Source organism: Hemibagrus wyckioides, linkage group LG11 (genome assembly GCF_019097595.1).
Source record: "Hemibagrus wyckioides isolate EC202008001 linkage group LG11, SWU_Hwy_1.0, whole genome shotgun sequence".
Lineage (NCBI taxonomy): Eukaryota > Metazoa > Chordata > Actinopteri > Siluriformes > Bagridae > Hemibagrus > Hemibagrus wyckioides.
The window spans coordinates 4259379-4271365 of NC_080720.1; the positions used below are offsets into that span (position 1 = coordinate 4259379).

The 11987-nt window shown below is 42.0% G+C and overlaps 1 protein-coding gene across 8 annotated transcripts; it reads left to right on the forward strand.

Moving 5' to 3' along the window:
* The first annotated feature begins 895 nt into the window (after positions 1 to 895).
* Positions 896 to 11814, forward strand: dync1i2b (dynein, cytoplasmic 1, intermediate chain 2b). Of its 8 annotated transcripts, none has more exons than XM_058403604.1 (17): positions 896 to 1035; positions 2212 to 2329; positions 2411 to 2525; positions 3251 to 3392; positions 4608 to 4667; positions 5195 to 5310; positions 5395 to 5490; positions 5615 to 5777; positions 6083 to 6182; positions 6275 to 6400; positions 7267 to 7413; positions 7538 to 7651; positions 7797 to 7930; positions 8170 to 8314; positions 8410 to 8550; positions 8797 to 8922; positions 9716 to 11814. In XM_058403604.1, the coding sequence occupies exons 2-17, from the start codon at positions 2222 to 2224 to the stop codon at positions 9827 to 9829; spliced, it is 1947 nt and encodes a 648-aa protein (XP_058259587.1). In that variant the 5' UTR covers positions 896 to 1035; positions 2212 to 2221; the 3' UTR covers positions 9830 to 11814. The 8 variants fall into 8 exon arrangements, with proteins under 8 accessions (XP_058259587.1, XP_058259589.1, XP_058259591.1 ...); XM_058403606.1 differs by having other exon boundaries at positions 3302 to 3392; XM_058403608.1 differs by having other exon boundaries at positions 3335 to 3392.
* The last annotated feature ends 173 nt before the right edge of the window (positions 11815 to 11987 follow it).

Below are 11987 nucleotides of genomic sequence, written 5' to 3' on the forward strand. Positions count from 1 at the left end.
TACTGCTCCTGATCCGGACTGACTGAGGTCTCCCAGTCAGGAAATCCAGGATCCAGTTGCAGAGAGAGGTGTTCAGGCCCAGGAGACTCAGCTTCTTAATCAGCTGCTGAGGGATGATTGTGCTGATTGCTGAACTGAAATCTATGAACAGCATTCGAACGTAGCAGTCTTTACAGTCCAGGTGTGTGAGGGCCAGATGGAGGGTTGTGGTGATGGCGTCTTTCGTGGAACGGTTAGGACGATATGCAAACTGCAAGGGGTCCAGTGAGGGTGGTAGCTGTGACTTGATGTGCCTCATGACGAGCCTTTTGAAGCATTTCATCACGATTGGTGTGAGTGCAACGGGACGGTAGTCATTGAGGCAGGAAACCGTGGACTTCTTTGGCACAGGGACGATGGTCGTTGTCTTGAGGCACGTAGGGATGATGGAGCTGCTCAGCGAGATGTTGAAGATGTCAGTGAAGACATCTGCTAGCTGCTCTGCACACTCCCTGAGAACTCTGCCAGGAATGTTGTCTGGTCCAGCAGACTTCCGTGGGTTAACTCTGCATAGAGTTCTCCTCACGTGAGCTGTGGTGAGACAGAGCACCTGGTCATTTGGAGGAGGGATGGTCTTCCTCGCTGTTGTGTTGTTCTGTGCCTCAAACCGAGCGTAGAAGTCGTTCAGCGCATCTGGAAGGGATCTATAATGAAGGGATCTATATAGCAAGGGAAGCATCTATAATGCTGTAGCCTAGTAAAACATTACTGTGTGTAAACAATTATGTATTCTGTACAACTGTGTGTTGCAGTTTGGGGAAGAACCACATGTGGCAAAATACTTTTGCTTATAGATTGTAGAGACAACGAGAGGTCGTGAGAACAGCGACCTCTAGTGTCTGATATGCGTTAATGCTCTGGTGTAAAATCTTCCCGGCGGCCATAGCAGTCTAGGATCCTGTTACAAACCGGGGAAAGAGGATAAATAAGTTATAATCCTGAAGAACAAATCCTTCATAACAGGACTTTATACGCGATTATAACGACTCTTCGCTAGTAAGTCTAACCGTTACTATAGCAACACTGAACATTGCAGAGATGGAGTTTTAGTCCAAAATGGTGTCCGGTTTGTAAAAGAGGGATGTAAAGCTTCCTGTTGTTGACATAATCCTTTAGGGATTATATTACTGGTCTCGTTGCACCTGAAATAATTTGCGTGTTTATTCAATTATACTGATGTTTGTTTTGCTGCATTAAAAAGAAAATGTCTGTATTTATCAGAGGAAGGTGTTTTTAGTGAATACACTATATAAAGTGAAATATACGCGATGGGTGTGTTGATAAGGTGTTTCTGTTTTAGTAATTATCAAGAGTAATACATGAAGAGTATGTGTTTGTCTGTGCATTTTACGATTTATGTTATTAATGCTTTATTAACTCTTGATTATTGCGTGTTATTGTGATGAGCTGAATGGTCTGGACACCGCTACTAAGCTGAAAACAGGCGATTGTGTGAAACTAGACTATTACACATACTTTTTATCGATTTCAAAATGTTTCACATTGTTTACTTTAATGGGGGAAAACTGTTTTATAAGACAGTATTTGGACATTGCCACGTCCCGGTGTCCATTGTGTCAGCCGGTTTACATCATCGGCAGGGCGCGGACCGGGTGCGCGCAGCCCAGCAACGCTTGACGGGATTACGTCACGGCGCAAATATCGCGGAAGTAAATTTCTCCGTTGGTTTTATTCCATTCTTGAATTTCACAGCCCAATTTAAACGTTTTCTCAATGATTTCTGTTTGCATCAGAGCCTCGTTTAGTGTGCTCAGCGGTATACTCTTTTTGAAACACACAAAAAGTGTTTTTTCCCACACAAGGAAAACAGTAGATGCTGCTTTTGCTAGCTACTGGGATACGTCAAAATATCCGCCATGTTGGAAGGGGCGGAATTCGCTTACGAGCCTGCGCAAGTTTTTGGAAAGAGGAACGGGGAGCTATTATATTTAAATGCTAATCACAATATTGTCAAAACTGCATCATTCATACCACAAATAATTGTGATAAATGTCAAATCAGAAGTCCTCCGTCTGCTCTGCCATGTAGTCCATACTGCATTTGTACATTTATGATACACATCCACAAGCTTGCTGGTACTGAAACAATGAGCTCTCTCTTTCTGTGTGTGTGTGTGTGTGTGTGTGTGTGTATGTGTGTGTGTGTTCTTAGTTTAAACATAATGTCAGACAAAAGCGAGTTGAAGGCGGAACTGGAGAGAAAGAAACAGCGCCTTGCCCAGATCAGGGAGGAGAAGAAGAGAAAAGAGGAAGAGCGCAAGAAAAAAGAAGTGAGATGCTTTTTACTATGTGTGTGTGTGTGTGTGTGTGAGTGGTATACACTGACAGTGACCTTCCCAATCTTGCTGTAGACTGAAGGACGTGGGGAAGGTGCCTCTCCGCCCAACGATGACTCTGATCTGGAGAGGAAGAGGAGGGAGACGGAGGCTCTGCTGCAGAGCATGGGCATCACCGATCCTGCCATGGGTATGACTCCACTTGGGCATTCTGGGAAATGTACCTGTGTCATGACCTGTGGTTTTGGGTTCTCACTGTAAGAGCTTACATATATATTTTGGCTGAAAATCAATTATGAACAATGAATATTTTAGCAACAGAGGCTTGCTGAGAGTAAGCTCAACTATACATTGAGTTTCAGTTCCGCTATGGTCAATATTTAGCTTGGAAGAAAAGGGCATTCTTGAGTCCTAGGTCATATGCTGCATTTGAGTTAACTCTGAATGGGAAAGTTGTTCGTGGTTCAGAATTTTATATCTCAGTGTGTTCATATACAACCATAGATACCTCCATGAAAACTTGTCTTATTTTATTATTAGTATTGGTATTATGATTAGTAGTAGCAGTAGTAGTGTGAGAGATGACGTACAGCGTAAATATGTGTTGCTATCATGTAGCATGTAGCCCCATCATTGCTGCTCTCTGTGTTCGAGTGCTGTTTACTTCAGCGTGGAATGAGCTCATGTTAACCTCATGTTAATCCTGCATGACTTTTAACCAGTGCTTCTTTTTGTCTTCTCTCCTTTCCCCCCTGTTCCTTGTCTTTGTTCCACATCCTGAACCTTGCCATATTGTTTCTCTCCTGTACCTCCTTTGTTGTTTTTATGAATGTCTGGTTTTGTGTTTATTTCTGCACTCCAAATCGCTGTGTGCTTTGTGTGTGTGTGTGTGTGTGTGTGTGTGTGTATGAGTAGTTCAGCCTCTGCGAATAGTAACAGAGGATACATGTCTGTTTCATTATTTAGTCCCCCCTCCCATGTCTCCCTCTGCCAAATCAGTGGGCACTCCGAGTGAAACCGGCAGCCAGGACTCGGTGGATGGCGCCGCTGGACCCAGGTAAACTCCATAACACAGACACAGAGATTTCATTTCAGATCTACTATACGCTTATTGTTATTAACATTCAGGTCCTCTCCATAACACTGATACTGAAAATCTTTGTATTTTTTTGTAAATTTCTTTGTAAATTTGAAATCTACTTTACTCTCTTAATCATTATTAACATTCAGGTATGGCATCTGTTCATGTCAGTCCCAGTAAAAGGGGGTGTGGCCTCAGTTTCAGTCCTAATTAAGAATGTGTGGCCCATCAAACCCATGTGGAAGAGGTGTGGCTTCTGTTCATGTCAGTTCCATAAATGGAAATGTGGTGTTTGTGTCCATCAGCTCCAGTGAAGGATGCGTGGCCTTCATGTCATTCACAGTAAAAGGAGGTGTGGCCTCTGTAACCTGTCAGTCCCAGTGAAGGAGGCATCGCCTCTGAACCTGTCAGTCCCAGTGAAGGAGGCGTGGCCTCTATAACCTGTCAGTCCCATTGAAGGAGGCGTGGCCTCTGTAACCTGTCAGTCCCAGTAAAAGGAGGTGTGGCCTCTGTAACCTGTCAGTCCCAGTGAAGGAGGCATGGCCTCTGTAACCTGTCAGTCCCAGTGAAGGAGGCGTGGCCTCTGTAACCTGTCAGTCCCATTGAAGGAGGCGTGGCCTCTGTAACCTGTCAGTCCCAGTGAAGGAGGCATGGCTTCTATACCTGTCAGTCCCAGTGAAGGAGGCGTGGCTTCTATACCTGTCAGTCCCAGTGAAGGAGCCGTGGCCTCTATACCTGTCAGTCCCAGTGAAGGAGGCGTGGCCTCTATACTTGTCAGTCCCAGTGAAGGAGGCATGGCCTCTATACCTGTCAGTCCCAGTGAAGGAGGCGTGGCCTCTATATCTGTCAGTCCCAGTGAAGGAGGCGTGGCTTTTTTCTTTGATCTGATTAATACTGAAACATGATTTTTCTGTCACTGGCTGCTTTTAAGCAGCTTTTCCTGCATGAGGTTGTTGATTGTTTCAGAAAACGAGATACACACTAGCAACTAATTAATAACAAATAATATCTACGCTCCTATTACTGACTGTGTGACTAAAATAAAATCTGTGTGTTTGTACTAAACACTGTATAACAGCTGTTCTACTAACACAGGTTTCCTTTTTGACTGCATGCTTATGCCTGCGTGTGTGCTTGTGTGTTTTGTGTGTTCTCTCTGTGTGTGTGTGTGTGTGTGTGTGTGTAAAACAGGACTCTGCACTGGGATTCTGACCCCTCTACCCTCCTGCTGCATTCAGACTCTCAGCATGGGTACTGATCTCTGTTTGTCTGTCTGATTCTCTGTTCCTCACTCTCTGCTTTCCTAAAACACATCATCACACACATCTGTTAGCTGTCCCTCTCGCTATCTGGAGTGGTGAAAGACTTTTGTACTCTAACAGCGCTAACTATTTAGCTAGCTATACTTACCACAGGAGGTAATTGCTAGCTAGCCAATTCAGCTTCTTAATAAATCTCCATATTAGGTATCTGTTCTGTACTGTATTAGCTCTCAGACCGTGTTCCTAATTTCTCAACTCGTGGATCTTAAGTGGATTATTTAGTTCAAATAAAATAACAAAAACATTAAAAACTTTCCTGTTTATGTGCTAAAGTTTTATGACATAATGTCATAAAGACTCTAATGATATGGGTTTGATAAATGCAAGGTGTTCTAACTAGCTGTGTAGCTGTTTTGGTGTTGTTTGCGTTCCTGTAGAACTAGCCCTGGGTTTTTGTACTTTGTGTAATCTACAATATTTTAAAGTGTGTGTGTGTGTGTGTGTCTTTACTCTCAGACGAGGTCCCCTCAGGCTCTGCATGGCTAAACTGACTCAGGTGGACATTCCTCCCCGAGAGCTCGTGTCGTACTCTAAGGAGACTCAGACACCCGTCAGCACTCAGCCTAAAGATGGTACATCCCACACCCGTCAAAGTCAAAATGGACTCCTCCTGTGTGCGATGTTTATATTATAACAATCTCTGCACTTTTCTACAGCGGAAGAGGAAAACGAGGAGGAGGATCTGGCAGTGGCACCGGCCGCTCTCGAGACTCACGAAAACGAAAATGAACCTCACGCTGAGGAAGAGGAGGGTAAAGGATTCTGTGTGCACTAGTATATAAATATATATATATATATATATATATATATATATATATATGGCATGAGCTGTTTGTTTATTCTGTCTTCACTCCTGCTTTTGTTTCGGCTCTCCAGCGCCACCTCATGAGCTGACGGAGGAGGAGAAGCAGCAGATCCTGCACTCGGATGACTTCCTGACATTTTTTGATCACAGCTCTCGCATCGTGGAGCGCGCTCTCTCTGAGCAGGTGGATGTCTGTTTCGACTACAGTGGACGAGACCTTCAGGACAAAGAAGGGTGAGCGTCAGTCGTCCAGGACATTTTAAAACATATACCTCTTCCCGTCTGTGATTGGGTCAGATATCACATGGTTGCTTGCGATACTAGACAGGACAACAGCTTTGATTTCAGTCTTCTGTTTGTTTACTGATGGTTAGGAAACATACACATACAAGAGGAAATGCCACCCTTGCTGATTTGTTTGACCAGGTTGCCAGATACGGAGTTAATCAACCGACTGATGTACAGTAGACTAGGATTCTGTCTAGAAACTGTAAGTGAATTCTCCTGTGTGGGTGTGGGTATATGTATGTGTGTTACAGAGAGACCCAAGCTGGCACCAAGCTGTCGCTGAACAGACAGTTCATAGAAGAGCGCTGGTCCAAACACAGAGTGGTCACATGTCTGGATTGGTCACCTCAGGTCTGTGTTCACTGACCACACACACACGCCTCTCTGTCATTCATTCATTTTTTACATTATTCTTTAATCTCTCTCTCTCTCTCTCCCCACAGTACCCGGAGTTGTTGGTGGCCTCCTACAGCAGTAATGAAGAAGCTCCTCATGAGCCGGATGGTGTGGCGCTGGTGTGGAACATGAAGTACAAGAAAACAACAGCGGAGTATGTCTTCCACTGTCAGGTGTGTGTGTGTGTGTGTGTGTATATGTGTGCATCATCAGTTACCACCTCCACTATTACTACAGTGATCACAGTACTGTTACTAATCCTTTTTTTCTATTTTAATTCTATTATTTTCTATTCGGTTTATTTTGTCTTAAAACTGCTTTATTCTATTTTATTCTGTAAAATTTCTATTCAAATTTTTTTCTTTGATTCTATGACACATCATTCAGTTCTGTTCTGTTTAATGTTATTGATTTCAATATTTTTGAATTATATTTTGGTTTTTATTACACTCCATTCTGTTAAAACTATTTCATTTTTAAAAAATTTTTTTAATTTTACTTGAGGCCACTTCTGTTGATTTCATTTTTTATTTAAAGTAGTTTAATTTAATATATTTTATTAAACCTTTATAAAAAAAACTATTCAAATTAATTTAATTGAATTCTAAATTTATTCAGTTCTACTCTTTTGCACCTCTATTACTTACTCATCTTTCGGCTGCTCCCTATGTATGTGAGGGGTCGCCACAGCAGACCAACCGGTCCGCATATCAACTTGGCACAGGTTTTACGCCGGATGCCCTTCCTGACACAAGTCTAAAAAATCATGCATCCAATTCTCTTCTTATCTATTCTTTTAAATCTCTATTTGTATTATTCTATTAAAAGTATTTTTTTTATTCTCATAGTACTTTAATTCTATTCTACTGTATTTCATTTATATTCCATTAAAACAATTACATTCTATTCTGTTTTGTTTTTCTATTAAAATGACATCTATTCTGTTTTATTTCAAAATATTTTATTCTTTATTCTATTTCCAATCTCGCTCTCTCTCTCTCCCTCTCCCTCTCTCTCTCCCTCTCTCTCTCTCTCTCAGTCGGCGGTGATGTCCGCAGCGTTTGCACAGTTTCATCCGAACCTGGTTGTGGGCGGGACGTACTCTGGGCAGATCGTCCTGTGGGATAATCGCAGTAACAAGCGGACACCAGTACAGAGGACACCTCTCTCTGCCTCTGCACACACGGTATTCTTAATTTCTACTCTTCATCTTCATCTAATTTCTAATCTTCAGCATCATCATCATCATCATTATCATCCTCTACCTGGGATTAAAACCTTGACACCCCGCCCCCTCCTTCTCCCTACAGCACCCGGTGTACTGTGTGAATGTCGTCGGGACTCAGAATGCTCACAACCTCATCAGCATCTCTACTGATGGCAAAATGTGCTCCTGGAGCCTGGACATGCTCTCCACACCTCAGGTAACACACACACACTATAAAGTATTATTAAAGTATTGTATTTAACTTACCTGGATACCTGGAGAGATCATTTTCAAAACAGAAAATAATACACTTGTCATTGTGTGTGTAATGTGTGTGTATGTGTGTGTGTGTGTGTGTGTAGGATAGCCTGGAGTTGGTGTTTAAGCAATCTAAACCAGTGGCAGTGACATCTATGGCATTTCCTTTGGGTGATGTTAATAACTTTGTGGTGGGCAGTGAGGACGGCACCGTCTATACCGCCTGCAGACATGGCAGGTGTGTGTGTGTGTGTGATGCACAGCCATTTTGACCTAAGCTGGACTATAATACCAACAGTATATAATAAATACGTGTTATTACGGTGTTATTACAATTTAACAAATGTATGATAACAGTGTAATAACTAATAAATAAAGACATTTCTGCAAAGTCCCCAGTGTTGACTTGATAAACCCTGGAATTACTTAATCCATTCCTGGAGATTAAAATGTTTTTGTGTGTGTGTGTGTGTGTAGTAAAGCGGGGATAAGCGAGATGTTCGAAGGTCATCATGGCCCAGTTACAGGGCTTGACTGTCACACAGCCACCGGACCAGTCGATTTCTCTCACCTGTTTGTGACGTCTTCCTTCGACTGGACCGTCAAGCTGTGGAGCACTAGGGTAACACACACACACACACACACAGAGCGAATAGATGGACTATTTCACTGTGTATTAAGAGGATATCTCCGTGTCTGTCGTGTGCGTCTCTGTAGAACACTAAGCCTCTGTACTCGTTTGAGGATAACTCTGACTACGTGTATGACGTCATGTGGTCTCCTGCTCACCCTGCGCTGTTTGCCTGCGTCGACGGAGTCGGGCACCTTGACTTGTGGAACCTCAACAACGAGACTGAGGTATGCACACACACACACACACACACACACACGTCTGACTATACTTACCTTCCACTGCTTCCACACTTTTTGTCTAAAGTACTTTTTCTCATGGGGACCAGACAAGGTCAGTTGTCAGATATCCCTAGCCTTGTGGGAATTAAATATACCACCATGATACAACACACACACACACACACACACACTTCCATGCAGTTCTTAAGTATCTGTTTTTGTATATTTTGTATTGTGTGTGTGTTTTATTAGGTTCCCTCAGCTTCAGTGACAGTAGAGGGGAACCCTGCACTAAACCGTGTACGCTGGGCCAATTCCGGTAGAGAGGTCGCCGTCGGTGATTCTGAGGGTCGTGTACACATCTACGACGTAGGAGAGGTGAGACACACACACACACACACGCACACACTTAGCTGCGCAAAAACCTTATTGTACATTTCACATGTTGACTCCAAATCTCTATAATAAATAAATCTAATGTATAGCTACATATAATAAAATTAACTATACCTGTTATTTGTCACACACATTTATGCACATGATGCCTGATAGAGCTGATAAAGTTAGATAGATAGATACTTTATTCATCCCGGAGGAAATCAGGCATGTTCAGGCATCTAGTAGAAACATACAGAAAGGCAAGATCATCACCACACAGTAAGGTGAGGTTATTTAAAAATGTCCAGTAGCAGCACAGAAGTAAAGACAGATGAAAATGTAAGATACGGAGTCACTCCTCAGTTTGTGTGTGCGTTTCCAACCTGCCGTACCTGAGAGGTGTTGTACAGTCTAATGGTCAAGGGGACAATAGAATTCCTCACTCCAGACTTACAGTGCCACATGACAGGGACAGCAGTCTCCCGCAGTCTGCCACTGAATGCACTCCTCTACCTGGTGACTGTGAGAACAAACAACAGAGCAGTTATATCAGATTCATCTGAGACCTTGTGGTACTTTTATTTGAGTGTAAATTGAAATTTTAATGATTGCTAAGAAAACTTTTCCCAAGCACAGTTTCGACAGTCATGTGATACATCAATATGTCGCATAAATATCCCACAATGGAATAAAAGCCAGCGACTGATGTTACTTAAACCCTCAGTATTTGTTTCCTGATGTCCCTGAATTTATGGTCTGTTTATTAACGCATGTATTTAATTCCCTCCTGCAGCAGATCGCCGTGCCGCGGCCGGACGAATGGACCCGCTTCCTTAAAACGCTCAGTGAACTCGGGGAGAACCAGGAGGAGGCAGAGGATCTGGCAACCCAGCGCCTTGCCGCCTGATTTGACTCCTGAGCTCCTCGCAGTGATCCTCACACTCCAAGGGTCAGAGGTTTTATATTTCTGTAGAGCGAGGCTAAAGCTTCCTGTGTGACAATCTCGAGCTTCCCTTCACTGCGCTGAAACACTTCCACTTTAATCTGTCAGGATGATGGAAAATGATGAGTGTGATAAGCACAATAAAAGAAGTTAAGGGATGTGTTTTTAGAAAGTAGGGAAGATCACGAGAGCTGAAGCTCACGCTAATCCACTAGAAACCATTATATTAATCAGTGCACTGGCGAACTTCTCTATTTTCCGGGCTTTAAGAAGTGTTTTTTTTTCCTCTAGCAGGATGTAGATGTTTGTTTTATTGTGATTTGCCCCAGTTGTTTTGTATATTTACGGTAATTAATTGCAGTTTCATTTTAAATGACATTAAATTAACACCACCGTTGACTTTGACACTGATATAAAACCTCGTGAACTGGCATTGTGTACATGAATTAGCATCACTGTAGCCCCAAACAGAACTAACAGGAGCCGGAAACAAGAAAGCTGTAGTGTTAAACATGTAGCTAGCTAATGATAGCTATGCCGGCTAAAGAGTTTCTGAGGTAAAATTTCATGCAAGGGATAACGTTTTCACGTAATTATGTTTCAAATAACAGAAATTTAACTTAGAATGAGGCTTTCAGTGTCTGTTCGCTAGTCAGCGCTGGTTGGTATGATTTACACAACAAAATTACATGTATTTTTTTTTTATATATATAATCCGGAAGATATGGTATTTATTTGAAGAAAAAAACTCCTTTTTTATAAAATCTTATGATTTGTGTATTAGTGTGTTTATGAACTAGCCTAGCATAACATTGGAATGCTGATGTTTGTTAAGCACACTGAAGGAGAAAAGCACACACACACGTCACTGATGTCTAAAAACCAGCAAGAAGTGAAATGAAGTCGAGTTTTGTGTAGCAGACGCAGCTGCAGTTTTTCAAAACACACTACCTGAGTGTGAGTTAAACTCTTTACGGCGGTCATTTTGTCCTAGAAAATACTTCCTGATCCGATCCGATCCTCTCCTCTCCTCTCCTCTACTCTACTCTACTCACCCAGGCCCTAGAGAGTCAAGTGTGTGATTTGAGACAGATCTCTTCTTTTTCAAGTTTTCACTAAAACTTTTCCAATATTTTTGTAAAATCTGAATGATTAGTGCTCCTTTGGAAAAGATTAGCATTGATGATTTTAATCTGAAATGTTTCTACTTTAGTGTAAAGATGTTCAGTGATGCTTTGTTTTAACCACTAATATTTATATATTTATATACCTTCTCTTTTAACAGTTAATACATTAATAAAATAAAAGGGCTGGTGAGTTTACCCATAGCATGTTCACCTAACGTCAGAATTGCTCTAGTAACCGAAACGTACTAGTAATGGATATACTGAAAAATATGTTTGTTAGCAGTTAAGCTAAGTAAACCATTTTTTTTAGAATTAGCTTTTAAGACAAATCTAAAGACATAAATCTAAGACAAAGGGCAGTGGTTAAGGCTATGGGTTGTTGTTCAGAGGATCGGGGTTCAAGCCCCAGCACCACCGAGCTCCACTGTTGGGCAGTTGAACAAGGTTCTTAACCCTCTCTGCTCCAGGGGCACTGTATCATGCGCTCTGACCCCAACTTCCTCAGCTGGGATATGTGAAGAAAAGAATTCCACTGTGCTGTAATGTATGTGTGAGGATAATAAAGGCTTCATGCCCCTTCATAAATGCTAGGGGGCTAAATCACTCGATATATTGACTGTCTATTCTGACTGAAAATGAGCGACTGTTAAGTGTTAACGTGTGTTTGCTCTCCGAACTGCAACTTTTGTCCTTCCTGTAATTCTGACACAACGTGAACATGCTAACATTTACAATCCCGTATCGTTTACAGGCTGGTGTTTAACATGCTGCACTGTTTTTAAAACACTTTCTTGTACTATATTAAAATAACTTTTTACGTCACTTGGGAACGTGTCTTTCTTAATGTTACTTTCTCTTGAAAATAAACACAATTTCACTTCAGGCTACATCAAGCAGTCACATGCTGGTGATTTATTTTCTTTAACAGCAGCTCTGGCAGTAGTAGAGCTGCAAGACTCAGCATAATCTATAAAAGCTTTTCTATAAAAACTCTG

Bases quoted from the DNA above. Each gene is read 5' to 3' on its own strand.
- dync1i2b (XM_058403604.1), top strand. From the start codon at position 2,222: ATGTCAGACAAAAGCGAGTTGAAGGCGGAACTGGAGAGAAAGAAACAG. The intron at 4,668-5,194 runs GTACTGATCTCT...CTTTACTCTCAG, and splicing joins CATTCAGACTCTCAGCATGG to ACGAGGTCCCCTCAGGCTCT. The intron at 5,311-5,394 runs GTACATCCCACA...ACTTTTCTACAG, and splicing joins CAGCACTCAGCCTAAAGATG to CGGAAGAGGAAAACGAGGAG.